This window comes from Brassica rapa, chromosome A02 (genome assembly GCF_000309985.2).
Source record: "Brassica rapa cultivar Chiifu-401-42 chromosome A02, CAAS_Brap_v3.01, whole genome shotgun sequence".
NCBI classification, from domain to species: domain Eukaryota; kingdom Viridiplantae; phylum Streptophyta; class Magnoliopsida; order Brassicales; family Brassicaceae; genus Brassica; species Brassica rapa.
The window spans coordinates 6,512,230-6,528,151 of NC_024796.2; the positions used below are offsets into that span (position 1 = coordinate 6,512,230).

General features: G+C 35.7%; 1 protein-coding gene and 1 non-coding gene across 3 annotated transcripts; both read right to left on the bottom strand.

Annotated features, from left to right (window-relative positions):
* Nucleotides 1-1,369: 1,369 nt before the first annotated feature.
* LOC117132234 lies at nucleotides 1,370-1,476 on the bottom strand. The gene has a single exon (XR_004455794.1). It is a non-coding gene; the product is annotated as a small nucleolar RNA R71 (small nucleolar RNA).
* Nucleotides 1,477-7,422: 5,946 nt separating this feature from the next.
* On the bottom strand, nucleotides 7,423-15,817 carry EXPA14 (expansin-A14). Of its 2 annotated transcripts, XM_009128703.2 has the most exons (4): nucleotides 9,634-15,817; nucleotides 9,341-9,493; nucleotides 8,439-8,751; nucleotides 7,423-8,132 (listed from the first exon to the last, which is right to left on the bottom strand). In XM_009128703.2, exons 2-4 carry the CDS (start codon nucleotides 9,477-9,479, stop codon nucleotides 7,823-7,825), a joined length of 762 nt encoding a protein of 253 aa, XP_009126951.1. In that variant the 5' UTR covers nucleotides 9,480-9,493; nucleotides 9,634-15,817; the 3' UTR covers nucleotides 7,423-7,822. The 2 variants fall into 2 exon arrangements, with proteins under 2 accessions (XP_009126951.1, NP_001288870.1); NM_001301941.1 differs by lacking the exon at nucleotides 9,634-15,817 and having other exon boundaries at nucleotides 7,823-8,132; nucleotides 9,341-9,479.
* Between the last annotated feature and the right edge of the window lie 105 nt (nucleotides 15,818-15,922).

Sequence of the window (15,922 nt, forward strand, 5' to 3'; positions counted from 1 at the left end):
GATCCGTGAGCTTGACATAAATAAGTTATAAATCGATTGTCTTCATTCATTGTTGTTCTTAAGGCTTGCATCAAGTTAACCACTTAGTGCCTGATTCTAGGTTTAATCTATTCATCAAAAGTGTTATAGGTTGCTAGACATAACTTGAATGAGCATTGCATCCCTAACCAGCGAAAGTAGATGTTAGGGTGTTTTGTGAACATATCGGACTTGACCTCTATTGCTTGCTGTCGCATCTTGATCCAAACGAGAGTTTAGGTATCAAGATCGATCAGCATAGGGGGCAGTTCCACGACAGTGGGCTGTTCTACTTGAGTGATCCGAGTTCTAGACTGCTCTTAATTAAACTTGAATAATTGTTTGGCTCACACTTGTTTAACACCCGATCAAACCACCCTAGGCTAGCATTTTTAATCATCTGAAAACTTTAATTCAATCTATTACTTGCTTGTTACGATTCCTCAACTTTAAAACCCCCATATTGTTTTAGCTTGATATTGATCCCATAAAGATAAAGTGTAATTGTTGGTCTCTGTGGATTCAATCCTAAAGTGCTACATCGACATACCATTCGATTGTGGTAGTGTGCACATTAGGTTATTTGGTGTGCGTATACACGCAATATCAAATTGGCGCCGTTGCCGGGGACCATCTTTTTACCTTTATTTTTCGGTTATTTATTTAGTCTAAGACCTCTAACTTGCCTTATCCTTTTTGTTGCAGCTAATGTTCCAGGTGCATGACCAGTAGACATACTCGGAGAAACGCACAAGGAGAGTTAGTTACATTTACCAACCAGGAGCTAGCAAGGTTAGAAAGAACAAATCGTCAACAGCCAAGGCAAACCGACACCACTATGGGTGATCACGCCAATCAGGATGATCTCGCTGCGGCTATGGCACTCATGCAGCAGCAGATGCAACAAATGCAGCAGACCATCCAAGCTCAGCAGGATGCTGCTGAACAGGCTGCTCTCGCGCAGCAGGAACAACAGGCGCAGACTGTTCCAATCGGGCAGAGAAACCTTCCGCGTAACATCCCTACTACGCGCTCTGCCATTGTTCCTCCACTCTGCACCAGGCAGGACTTCGAGATCAAGCCTGCTTTGATCGGTCTAGTACAGAGAAAGGTGTTCTCTGGTCTCTCTACAGAAATTCCAATGGAGCATATTGAGAGCTTCGAAAAAGTCTGCAGTTTCACTCGCGTGAATGGTGTTCCACCAGACTACATCACGTGCATGTTATTCCCATTCTCTCTTGATGGAAAAGCTGCACGGTGGTTGAACTCTCTTCCTACCGGCTCTCTCACTTCATGGGAACAGGTCCGATCAGCGTTCCTCAGCCATTTCTACTCTAAGGCGAGAACAGCTGCATTGAGGAACAAGATCACCTCCTTCAAACAGCTCACTGATGAGCCTTTCTGCGACACATGGGAGCGCTTCAATGACTATCGCAGAGAATGTCCTCACCATGGATTTGATGATGATTACCTCCTGGACGTTTTCTATGATGGAGTGGACTGGAAATACCAAGGTGCTCTAAACTCTGCGAGCAATGGAGACTTCATGACTCAAACCACTGATGGAGCGTTTAAGCTGATTGAGAACATGGCTGCTAGCTCAGCTAATAAGAAAGAGGAGAGTGATTGCTCCAAGAAAGGAAACAGTTCTGACGCCCAGAAAATAGATGAGCTGACTGTCAAGGTTGATCAGCTACTGAAAAACAACCAAGGACACGTTTTCAGCACGGAACAACCTACGGCCGGACATATTCAGAACCAGAACCAGCGACAACCGCAGAGCAATCCGCATGCTGTTCCAGCTACCGGGAACAGTCAACCAGATGAGCTGAAGGGTCTGGGTATGATGATGCAACAGCTGTTGCAGGGTCAGCAGGTTCAGGCCAAGGTGTTGAATCAGGTAACCACAGAAATTGACACCAGGATGGGCAACATGTTCACTGAGCTGAATAACAAGTATGACAATCTTGCGATCCATATAAGAAAGATCGATGTTCAGCTTGCTCAAACAGTTGAGAGTGTCAAGAGGCAACAAGAGACGCTTCCTGGAAGAACTGATAAAAATCCTAGGACTGAGCACTGTAATGCAATAGAGCAGCCGTTCGCTGAGACTGCTCCAGGCGCAGAAGAGAGAGCAGAGCAGTCTGCTAGCTCTGGAGTGACTGCTCCTAGCGAACCTGCTGAGACTCCACCATCTCGAGTCTATGTTCCCAAGGTTCCCTATCCAATTCCACCTAGACATCTGATGGATCCCATTAGTGAAGAGCAGCTGATAGGTTTTAACAAGATGGTGAGAAGGCTTCCTAAAGAACTTGCATTCGAAGATGCTCTGCAGATTCGTCCATTGCTCCAGTTCTTTAAACACTGTAGAGAGACTCAAGAGGAGATCAAGGTCCTCTATACCAGAGCACTGTCTACGCCAGCACTGAAGGTATTGCCTAAGGTTGATGATCCTGGAAAGTTTGTTTTCCCATGTTCCATCGCAGGAACAACCTTCAAGGACGCTCTTTGTGACTCTGGTTCTTGTGTGAATCTCATCTCAAAGGCTATTGTAGACGATTTGGGTATTGCTGATGTTGAGCGTTCTCAGTTGACCCTGACCTTTGCAAACTCTTCCAGAGCAGTCCCATATGGAACCATCCGCAGCCTTCATGTTCAAGTAGGGGAATGCATTGTTCCTGCTGAGTTTCAGGTTGTTGAGATGAACAAAGATCATGAGATGCCTTTGATATTTGGAAGGACATTCATGGCTACTGTTGGAGCAACCATCGATATGCCCAACAAGAGAGTCTGCTTCTCCAACATCAACAAGAAAGTTTTCTACAAGGCTGTACCCACCAGATCTTCCTCATCACACGCCTCTCGCATCTCAGTGTTTGATGTAGAAAAGCTGAAGGTTGTTCCAGAGAAGGAGCATGGTGATAAGGGTGAGAGCAGACTGTTCTTTGATGAAGATCCTAGCACTGATCCTACTAAATTCAGAGGGAATTCAAGGGTGAAACAGAAAGTCCAGAAGAAAAGGGTCAAGGGAGATCCTACAGTGACTTTGATACCTCTCAAGTGTGATGAGAACTCCATTGAGTATGAGGTAAAGTGCAAGGGTACCTCTAAACCGTTCTCTAAAGCCAGAGCTATTCTCACACATGAGCTGAAAGAGAAAGGGGAAGCTGCTGTGAAAGGGTTGTTGAGCAGGGTTTTGAAGCTGAACATGTCTGATTGTGGAGCTTGTTTTGGAACAGGCCCTCCTGCTCAACCCGACTGATCTCAGTCACCAAGTCAAGCTAGAGACTTAAACCAATCGCTTGGTGGGAGGCAACCCACTGGTAAGTGTAAATATAACTTGGTTTTGTTTTTGTTTACTCAATTTTCGTTTTAGTTTATTAAGTTTCAGGTCAAAAAGCAAAAAAAATTCGAGATACTTCAAAAATTCTGGGTTGCAGAAACGGAACAACCTACCCCCTGAAAAGAGCGGTTGTTCCAGGCGATCATCTGACGATAGAACACCCAGAATTTTCATGGAGCGCCTGCTCCACTCAGGTAAGTATCTCGACCAAAAAAAAAAAAAAAAAAAAATTCCTTGTTTTCTCCTTCTCTCTGATTTATTTTCACACCAGGGACGTTGTGAAGTAAGTCTGGGGGAGGGTTTTCGTCGTTTACTAACTTGTTTCTTTCTTTTGTTTTTCTTTTGGGTCAATTTGAGTCAGTTTTTATTGAGTCAGTCAAAACTTTGTGGGAATTAGGACCTTATTCTGTGTTGATCACTGACCACCTCGTGCTTTAGTTATCTTATTCAGTGACCTTAGCAGTGGCGAAAGACACACATGTAGACCTGGAAAACCCTGACATATCTCACTTGATTCTCCAGAAGTTCTCAGCCGATCAGGTTACACTGGGTAGACTTAACTCCACCTTACTTGAACCTAATCTTGACTGAAATTCTTCTTGTTATGGGCATTAGATCAGGGAAACGAGAACACACTCAGGACTTCTTACCCTTTTTATCCATCTTGCTGATCCTGAGTAGCTAGCTCATCTTTAGCTAGTTCCCACCCTGCACCTTAGCCTTTATTCCACCTTCATGCATTTGTTTTTCAGTGTCATATGTGCAGATATGTGCAAAAAGGTCGGAGAGGAAAGGATCAACGCAGCCTGCTACTCGTTACTGCTACAGAAATTCAGTAAGAAAGGAGAACAAGCAGATTAAGGGAGCAACTGCTCCATAACCAATGAACTGCGCAAGAGCAGGGGTGGAGAACCAGAATGGTTGCAAAATCAGAACCACCAGTGGCACTCGGAACGATCATGTATTACCTCCTTCTTCGTCACATCACCATATCAGTATTCAAAAAAAAAAAAAAAAAAAAAAAAAACGAGATTAATGTGATGGAGAAGGGGAAGAAAGAAAAGAAACATGGAGCCACTGGACCACTGGAAAGGTCGAGCAAGAAGTTGGTACCAAGTATTGAAGAGTGTGTAGAGGAAAGTAGAAAGCAGAACAATCAGTTGCCTGTTCCGTCATCAGAACAGTCGCACCAGATAGAGCAAAAACGAGTAGAGGCTGTGGACATCAATGGATCTATCCTCTCTTGCCATTTTGTGTGATATCCTGCATCCTCTTCAATGAAATGGTAGCCCCTAAACACTCTTAACTCCACCATTAAATAGCCTGTTCCACACCTAGACCGTCTACCCTGAATGATGCCTATGATGAGAAGCTCACGCTACTCTTAAATGAATGTAGGGAGTTCTGTCTCGATAGTGTTGCTTTTCAGGTTTGAGATGAAGAGTATGGAGCCGATTTTTGAACAGCAGTCAGTGGGGTTCCGGTAAGGGTGTGTTGTCCTAGTTTTACTGCTTGTATGGTTCAGAGATTCGTGGTTAAAGTATGGTTGCTGAGAATAGGAGAGTTCCCACACTTTCAAACCTTTCTCCCTGTTCTTGATACTTGATATTGTTTGAGGACAAACAAGGATTTAAGTCTGGGAGAATTGATATATGGTGTTTTATACATCTTGTATATATGCTTTTAAATTGGTTTTCAAGTCTTTATCGAGTCTTCCTAGTCCTTTTCGAGTCATTACAGGTCTGGAGTTGCATTGGATGGGAGATGAACCAGCTGGAACAAAAGAGGCAGAAAACAGTGCAATTTGGTGATTTTCACGCAGAACAGTCTTGATGACTGTTCCGGATAGCAGAGCAACCCGAGTGACTGTTCCGAGGGAGTGTTCCAGCGGCAGAGATTTTTAAGGAAACAACAACCTATTTCGGGATTTGCCCTAATCTCTCTATTTTCTCTCCCAGCCGCCTGTGGTTTTGATATATCTTCTTTTTCTGTTTTTCCTGATTATTCTACGCTGTTTTTGGGAGAAGAAACCAGACCTTAGAGTTGGAGACTTGTGATTTGATACTTTGTAAAGGGAGAAGGCTCCATCTCTCTCACCATAGAGAAGAACCCCCTGAACCCTTATTCTATTTTATCTACACATGTTTTATTCAGTCTCTGTCTCTGTGTTTTCTTGCTCCATGGCTGAGTAGTCAGCTTGCTTAGTCTAGGGTGTTAGGGTGTTAGATCCGTGAGCTTGACATAAATAAGTTATAAATCGATTGTCTTCATTCATTGTTGTTCTTAAGGCTTGCATCAAGTTAACCACTTAGTGCCTGATTCTAGGTTTAATCTATTCATCAAAAGTGTTATAGGTTGCTAGACATAACTTGAATGAGCATTGCATCCCTAACCAGCGAAAGTAGATGTTAGGGTGTTTTGTGAACATATCGGACTTGACCTCTATTGCTTGCTGTCGCATCTTGATCCAAACGAGAGTTTAGGTATCAAGATCGATCAGCATAGGGGGCAGTTCCACGACAGTGGGCTGTTCTACTTGAGTGATCCGAGTTCTAGACTGCTCTTAATTAAACTTGAATAATTGTTTGGCTCACACTTGTTTAACACCCGATCAAACCACCCTAGGCTAGCATTTTTAATCATCTGAAAACTTTAATTCAATCTATTACTTGCTTGTTACGATTCCTCAACTTTAAAACCCCCATATTGTTTTAGCTTGATATTGATCCCATAAAGATAAAGTGTAATTGTTGGTCTCTGTGGATTCGATCCTAAAGTGCTACATCGACATACCATTCGATTGTGGTAGTGTGCACATTAGGTTATTTGGTGTGCGTATACACGCAATATCAAATTCCTTCACGTGACTATGATGTCAATACTTTCAGCGGTTTTTAAACATCCAAAGAAACTTCCAACGTTTTGACATAACCATTGTTGCTACAACATCCTTAGCCTAGGGCGTAATGACAATATTTTAAGAGAAGCTCATCGTGCAACTGACTTATAATGTCCATAATTCAGAGGGTACAAAAGGCTGACAAAAAACATGTAGAACAAGGGATGTGAGATTCAGAATCTCAGGAACCAAACAAATTGTCATAAGCAACGATGTAGGGACAAAGCAAAACCCTAGCCAGGTACAGAACAAACAACAGAGAGAAAGAGAAGCACATGAAATCTAAACTCACCGAGGTCAAAGTAATACAGGCGAGATTATTTATGAACTTTTTTTAATAATTACTGTTTCTATATCATATGAGACAACGCGAATCATGAAAAACAAGAGAATAAGCAAATAGCTAGATAGAGAATCTGTCCTAAGGTTTATTTTAACACCAAAGAAAATATCTGAAAAGTGTTACTATTATCTTTGATTTTCTGGTTATATACTTTTGGAATTTAATTATTATCATTTAGTGTATGACATACTAAATATGATCATATGTAACGTTTTTGTGATATCCGTAACAACTCAGAAGACATTTTTTGATAAAGCGGATGGAGTTTTGAATCCCTAAAGGTCCCATTCTTTCATCCAGAAACAGAGCACAAGCTAACCGAGCCAAACGGTTTGGTTTCACTCTTGTCTTCACTTGACTCTTCATTATTCAACCCACTGTAGAATGGGTAAGCAGGCATGAAATAAATGTAGAAAAACTATATGAAAGAAAAAGATTATTAACAGACTGGAAGATGGAAAAATGATAATTGGAGGCTCTAGTCTTTAGTTTGGTAATGTCTACAAAAGATGAAGACTTGACAATAACATTGGCTTGAGTAGTTGATAAAAACGACCTGGTTGTAGTAGTTTAGTCAGTACATCATCATCTTGATTACCATACTTGTCCATTTCATTTTCTTTTAGCAGACGAATATCTTTTCCTATATCGGTCTGTTACAACATAACATTTTCTAGGCGTAAAATTTCATATTAGATCATATGACATTTATATATCGTGAATTAACAGCGAATCAAAGAAATAAAGGATAAGACTATAAAACTAGCGTAATAATTTGTGATAATGATGTTGGTCTCTCATGATTAAAGAAGAACAAGAAAAACTAAGCATATAAAACTATAAAATTACTTTTAGTTCAATAGACATTGCCTTACAGAAACATATCATCGAACATCTTAAAGCCAAATAAAATACAAAAAAAAAACATATATTAAAAAAAAAGGAAATCTCAAATGCTCAGGCGGCGGGTGAAAACACAAAGCTCCTTTTCTCCCTTTCTGTTCACCTCAGCCTCACCGGCAAATTACAAAAGCTGCCGGTGAAAAAACTTGTTTTTCCGCCATTTAATTATTTATTTTAGTTTCTCTTTTGGGTTAATTAGATAAATTCCGAAACATTTTTTTAAAAAAACTATGCAAACTCTAAGAAATTCCAAAATCAGTAATAAGTAAAAACGTTTTTTTCTTCATCATAAAGTGTTCAGTCCACGTCATCACCTCTAACCTCGGAACTGTTTTCCGGTATAAGTCTGTCCGAAGCTCCAGTTACGAGGAGTAGCGTTGTTAGAGACGACTGTACGGCCATCACTAGTTGTTACTTTGAAGGAAAGAGCTTGGCCGTCAAGATTTGCGTTGCTTTGCCAGTTCTGTCCCCAGTTTCTCGACATGCTTTGCCAACCTGTCCTTGTCCCTTTAACGGAGACGGAAACTACATCCCCGGCACCGGCGACGTTAGTTATGAGTACGAGGTTGAAGTATGAGTGGCCGTTGATCGTGAATCTCATTCCTCCTCTTCTCCGGCAAGCCACTCTGTTTCATACGAAGATAAATATTACACACTAATTAGAAAAGCTTTTTTATGATTATGCTCACAGATTAAAGTTCTTATCATTACTTATAAAAAATATCATTAAATATTTAGTTATAATTCAACTAATAATAATAAAATAGACGGTATAATATATAGTATAGTTTATATAACATAAAAATTTTAAAAAAATTACGTTAAAACTTAAAAAAAACTTTACCCAATTTGAAATAAATAAAAAATTCTTCTAAAACATCAACTATTAAAAACGTAGTATTTGATTTCACCGAGGTAAACCGGAAACGCACCTTCGGTATTGGACGGGGACGACACCAGCTTTGTATTGAGCTATGCGGAGAAAGATGGGCTGAGCTAAGTCAAAGTGATGTTGGGGAGGGTTACACCAACCTCCGGCGTCGTTGGCTTGAGCAAAGTTAGGTGGACAAAAGTTTGTTCCGGTGACGGTGATTGTTCCCCGGCGACACCATTTTGGGTCGTTTACACATTTAATCTGGAAACAAGCGCCGCAGCTTTGGCCGCCGTTGAATAGAGCCGTGCTTAGCGCCGCTGTGTTCGTGTTGTATCCTTGACTGTATAGGTTACCGTACCCACACGCACCGCCTGATCCCCCCGAAAAAAATATCATCAATACAAAATGATTCTATAGAGTTGAGACGTTTAGAAATTCGTAATACATGTAAATAAAAAATTATCAGAAGATTACAAAGCTTTTTGTCATATAAAAGTAGGTAGTCTACTTAGTTTCCACACGTTCAAATTATTTAGAAAACAAAAAAAATATTTTAACTACTCAAAAATATTATACTAAGTAATTTTTTTTTAAAAAAAAATCATGGGCGAGACCACGGAAATTGAGACAATTAAACTTTACTAAAATAGTTTCATTAGCTCCTGAAGTATTGTAAGATCTAAATATCGATAGTTAATATATGATAGGAATAAAAAAATGATATTGAAATCAAATTAATTATAATTAATAGATTGTGTATCATACATATACCCTTAATAATTTTATATATTAATAATTGAATTCATATATTAATATATAATTCATTTCTATTTTTATATAAATAAAAGAAAAATAACATGTTGATTATATCAAAATTATAGAAAGGGTTTAAAGTTCGTAACAAAAAGGTTTGATGTTCCAACTTTGAAGTAAGTTGAAGAAAAGAGTAAGTAAAATTACCCATGGTGCCAGAAGCATCAGCACCTCCATAGAATGTGGCTCGAGCATTGACCCAACCGCTACTATAACCATCCACACTCTTGCACATCACCATCATCATCAGACTCATCAATGACATCATTTTCCAGAAAAACTCCATATCTTCGCCTTTTTCTGCACAAGAAAACTTAATGATAATTGATAAGTTAAATAGAAGCAAAAATATATCCCGATGTGTATGTGAGTGAGTGTGCGTGCGTGCGTGCGCATGTAAGAAAATCGAGGAGAAGAAGATGTGGAAGATTGGAGCTTACAATGGCTTGGAGAAAAAGAGGGAACCACAAAAAACTGCAGTGAGGTACAGGAGAGGAAATGGTTTTTAATGTGGTAGGTTGAGTTCTGAGGAGATGGGATGGTTATATATAGAAATTTCTTCGACCCTATAAGTAACTATATTAATATTTGTTACTTTTGATGTTGTTCTTGTATAACACTTGCCATTGATTTTTGTCAGCTAACTATTTTTTTAGCAAGTCAACTAACTATTTAGACCGCATATTGTATTGTTATGGATATAATAATAAACTCCAATTTTACATGGAGGAGTATATATGATTGTGATCCAATTTGACTAAAATAAAGCACTTTGGCAGCACAAGTAGAACTAAAATATAGAGTGATTAAGTTTCCAGTAATTACTTTAAATATCATTTTTATATAGGGTTGACTGTACACTGTTTCCAAATAATATTCTAGTCCTCTCTACTGGCTATAGTATATTTAATTAAAATAAGTATCAAATTATCTAATTTTCATTTAAAACACAATTAATCCCTCTGTTTTACAAAGATAAACTTTTTAGTAAAATCACTATACTAAATGTATTATTTTCTGTATTTCAATAATTTTTAACCAATAGTAATTCAATAAAGTCAGTTAATTTTTTTGAAAGTACAAAAAATCTATCTCTGTGAAATATTTTTTTTTTAAAAAAAACAGAAAGAATATTAATATTGAAACAATATTTCAAAATACTAAAGCAATATTTATATAGTTCCGCATGTGGGATAATTTACTACAATTACCATTTTATGAAACTTTAGTGCTTTGAATGTTATGTTTAACAATTGAAAAGTTGGACAAGTCTTCATATCAAATGCTTCAGTGAAAATTCTAAATTAATTAAAACACACATATTTCAATGGAAATTTATTTACTCTCTATATTTTAAAAGATTGATATTTTTAGGTTTTAGTCTATATGTTTCATTTTAATTATCGTTTTAACTTTGAACACACAAATTAAAAAATAATTAATTTTATATATTTACTAAATAAAAATATCATTAAAATACACTTAACCACATTTCAACCACTAGAAAAAAATAGATTAAAATAAAAAGTTAATAAATTTTGTATTGAAAATTATAAAACGATACTTATTTTGGAATAAAATTTTTATTCTATAATGACAACGAAACTGAAACGAAGGAAATATTACATATTAAAAATATATTGATGTATTTTATTGTATTTTAAATTAAATTAACATATTTTACATTTGTATTTATGTATAAGTGTTAAATTAAATATATTATTTGAATTTTAAAACATAAATTTTAATTTTAAATAGCAAAAAATCTAAAACATTAAAATTAAATAACTATAAACGGGAGGAGTAAATAATTGCTTGCAATTTGATTTGGTGAAATCTGAATAATTTTAACTCTGGTTTTCTTCAAAGCTCGATTTTTGCAATGAGTTAAGCAGCATCGAAATTCGAAAGTACCAACTTTCTCGTTACCTAAACAAAAAAACAAAACAAAAACTTTCTCGTTACCTTATAAATAGAGACCTATATATTTATGGGAGTTAAGTTGACCATTCGACCTTCTATATTTCTAATTCCAAAGTCCACAGAGATTGATACAACGAAAAATACAAAATATAAATATTATATTGGGCCTATATATTTGATCAGATACTTTATGGAAATCAAGCATTCAAGCCTTTTACTTTGGATTTTACAACAGTGGCGTTTACTTTATAGATTCTGAAATGTGTTTTTAACGAAGATCGATTTGTTTTCTAGAGCAACCTAGTGATGAATTGATGACCATTTCATCTAGAGTATAATTTTTTTATCCAAGCATTTTATTAATCCTAACAATGTATTTGAATGTACGAATGTATTACATTTTTATGAAAATTATATCCAATAATTTTTTACCAAAAAAAGTTATATCCAATAAATTGACATAAGGTTCGTGATATTTTACGCAAACTTATGCCATGCCGACATAAAAATATATGACAATTACTAATTGCATCCATAGTTTAGTGATGCGCAATATTGCTGACTGAAATTATGTCTATTTTTTGTGACATTGCTATGAAATATCGACTTATCCAATTAAAGAAAAAATATCGAGTTATCTCTCAGAAGAAATTTCTTTGAGACTAAAACTTATGTTAAACAATGTCTTAGTAAATATGTTTCTGTAGAGATAAAATGCAGTATGATTTTCGATGGACAGAGATGGTTTTTTGAAAACCGATATAATGTTTTTTTTTTGGGTATTCCAAACTCACAGAAAAGTCCAGACTAATCTCTGAAGAGATGGAGTAGCTTATGAATAGACTTTTATTCCGGATATTTAAATGAGAAATTACCTAGACTAACTCACATTCGTCTTAAAATTATTACAATAACTCATATTAAATTTAAATTATTAGACTAAAATGAGGGATAAGCAAAACTACTAAAAGCCAATTACTAATTTGATTAACTACAAAATTGCCACTAAATAAATTAAAAAAAAATAAAAAATATATGTTAAACTCGACAAAAAAAAAATAGAAACAAACCTTTTCTTTCTTCCTCTCACGACGACATCTACTTCTCCGTCGTCTAAGTTCTCTGTCACAGCCATCGTCGTCAAGACCTCTGCCACAGCCGCCGTCGACAACTCCTCTGTCACAACCGCCGTCGACAACTCCTCCTTCACAGCCGTGGTCGACACCTCCTCCTCAAGTCGCAATCGGCTTTGATCTGTGTAGGAGATGAATCCCAATTTAAACTGTAAGTGCTAAATCAATTCAATTACCACTAGTTATTACACTTTTTTAACATATTTTTTGACTCAGATGTTTGATTTCGAAAACCCTAAATCCCAATTTCAACATTCTTTCACTTTGAAATTTCAAGACTTTTTTTTTCTGTTATTAAAGTTTGGTTATGACAATCTGTTGATCGGAGAATGTTTCAGACTTTACCCATATGAGGTAAAGTTTTCGTCATCAGACGTTGCTCCATCAGAATCGTCGCAGTAATCAAATCGATCATTGTCTTCATCTGAATCTTCATCCTCTGCCAACAATGGGTCATTTTTTGCAGGAATTCTTCTGGTTCTTTGCTAGCTTCTTCAACCTCTTTTTTCTTCAGTTTAAACTCTACACAGAGTCTAACGTTTTCGACTTTGTGAAGACACAAAAATCCATGAAATTGCCTATCGTTTCTTACTTTCACAGGAGGGGTATCGAGGTTTTTCTTGACCAGTTTAGGTTTTGGCAAAACGTACGTCAGCTCCAACTCGTGTTCTGCGAAATCAACTTCGTAATCCTCATATATGGTTTTCACAAAATCTTCATATCTAGTTTCCTCGTTAGTTGCAAGTAATTTACTACTTTGATCATTATCCACTTCAAATAACCATTTTTTTCTTTCAAATTTCCACTTTCCGCAGACCAGAATGATGTGATCCATGTTTCTCCAACCAATAAGGATTGCAACAAGTGTTTAAAATAGAATGAAAAGAAACAACTTGAAAAGGAAGAGAAGAGGGATGAAAGAGATGACGACAAGTACAAAATTTTCCCTAATTCTGAGTTTAATTAACCTAAAAACTAAACCAGATTCGGAATTATTAGTAAACCGGGTCGAAATTAAAATTGTTGTACATAAACCCAGATTTTCGTTAATAAATCTGCCGCAACATAAACAAAAAGTCTGCTATCACGTAAAACAAAAGTCTGCCACTTCATAAAAAAAAAGTCTGTCAACAATCTTAAATCGGCTATATAAATCTGCCTTAAGAAAATAAGTCGATCACAAAAAGTAAATCTACCCAGAAGAAAATAAGTTGACCACATAAATCTACCATTTAGAAATAATCTACTACCATATTCGATAGACTTATTCTTAAAAATCTGTTTTTTAATCAAATCTGACAATTAAATCTGCCGTGTGAACAAATCTGACGCTTTCTAAAAAGTCTGCCACCACTTTAATAGTAGTTTTTTTTTCTACACAGATTTTATAAATAGACTTATTGGTCGATAGATTTATTTTTTTGAAAACAAATCGGCCGTCGATTAAATAATCAGGGCATTTGGGTAATGTTTTTTTTTGTTATAACTATGTGTAAGGGCAATTTCGACCAAAAAAATATTTTAATAAATTTCAAAAAATATAAATCATTCTAGTAATAACATAACTAATTTGTTTCATTTTAGTAAACTTCCCTTAAATAGATTATAAAACCATAAGTTAATGTGTAATGGAGTGTTTTTGAACTTGGGTTGCTTAGCATCCTAGAGTCCGCCTATCATTAGATTGACGTAGTGCACTTCTTTTTTGAAAAAACGATATAGTATACTCTTACTAATTGGTTTTTGGTCATCAATTAAAACCCAATCGAAGAATGCTCAAATTATGATAACGATCATGTTAGAACATCATTACAGTGCATATATATATTTGGCCGCCACACTATATATTGCGAAATGCATCTTCGTTATCACATTTGCATCTAAATATCAACATTGTTAGGCCAGTTTTTTTTTTTTAAAAACAATATCAAAATTGTTTGATATAATCAACGACATATATAATATAGTCGATTAAATTGCATATTGCAAAAGTTGACTAAGCCCTAAAAGAAGGTAATGTCTTTCTTCAAAAATAAGGTTCGAGACTTTGACTGGTTGTTTCTATTTTCGTTTAAAGTTATTAACTGAAAACCGCAGGAACAGAACATATGCTTTTTGACATCACATTCAGCTACCTTTTCCAAAGTAAACAGAAAAAGAAAAGAAGAACAAAGCATTCGCACATTCCTTTACAGGTAGTAAAATACAAAGAAATACAGGATCAACAAATAAAGCAAAAAGTTCAAAGAACACCTACTAAGACTATTTTTTAAGTCTTTTACAAACATACTATGGTGCTCCATAATGTAAATAAAGTAATCCATTCACCTATTTTTTCCATTCCAAATTGTTTATTTTACGGCACCATTCGAAATAGTTACAATAGTACTACATATTTGGCACTTTTGTATTTGTTATCATAATATGGAATCAATGCCTGACTTTCGGCGACTGTTCCGTGCAACAAGAAATTATATTTTTCAGTACCAAAATTAATTAAAAAGCAAATATACACATGGAAAAATTGACCACCTCAATTTCAGGATCTACAATGACATTCATGTGACACAAATCGTCTAACTTAAGATTTGCACTGATCATTTATTATTAAACCATCACTAACAATTAAATTAGTTCCCACGTTATAATAAATGAAACTACACAGAATAAGTAGTGGAATTTTAGAAGAAGCAAACTTGTTAAAACAACCAATATAATTAGTTAGTAAACGCACTGCAGTACTAATATATATATATTTTTTTGGTAAATCATATATTATCAAAATGTTGATTTAACTATAGACTATGCGTGTTCTTAGTATGAGCCATTATGATATATAAGTTATAATATTAATATAACATGAAGCAAGTGTATAGATTGAAACTTGACAAAAGAGGATTGCAAAATGGAATGAGTCGTTTTTATCAATTAGTACATTTCTAACCAAAAACATTTTCAATTTCCAAGTGACAGTTGAACTTCGAGATTACAATATGATTTAGACCCGTTATAGTCGATAAAAAAACACATTAATCTTATAAATTAGTTACATGCGCTTTTTTAGATCCTTTAGGATAGTGTATATAGTTAACTTTTTTTTTTTATCAAAGTGTATAGTTAACTAATAATGAAATATTTTCTGTTGCAAAAATATCACAAATATTTCATGTTATTTGTCAATATATACAAAACATAGCGTTGCAGACAATAAAGTAATTATATATAAAGTGAAGCAAGTTATTAATCATACGACAGTTCTTCCCTTTACAGCATAAATCATCAAAAGCTCAGTACTTTACAGCTTCAATATCACAACTTGACGACAAAACTAAGCTCAATTCATGATAATTTTATCCTTCAACAACCAAAAGATCAATGGAAATAAAAAGATCGCTTTCTTATTGGTTGTAATGATATAATCTCTATATGGTTCGTTTGGTTCTCTATTATTGTGTCTTGATAAAGGGAAGCTACCAAAAAAGTTGCTTTTAGTCCCACACGCATGTAACATTTGTTAGTCATCATGAGATAGTTCAGAAAAGTTCAATTACAAGATAGTATAAGACCATCTCCAATGGTTCACTCTATTTTTTACTTTAAAATAGAGTAACTCTATAATAGAGTTTGAGTTTGCTCCAATGGTACTCTATTTTAGAGTAGAAAATAGAGTGAT

What these genes read in the sequence shown, in the direction of transcription:
- EXPA14 (XM_009128703.2), bottom strand. Translation starts at nt 9,479, where the DNA reads ATGGAGTTTTTCTGGAAAATGATGTCATTGATGAGTCTGATGATGATG. An exon ending in TGATGCTTCTGGCACCATGG is followed by an intron (nt 8,752 to 9,340) that starts GTAATTTTACTT and finishes CGGGGGGATCAG; the next exon opens with GCGGTGCGTGTGGGTACGGT. An exon ending in GTCCCCGTCCAATACCGAAG is followed by an intron (nt 8,133 to 8,438) that starts GTGCGTTTCCGG and finishes CGTATGAAACAG; the next exon opens with AGTGGCTTGCCGGAGAAGAG.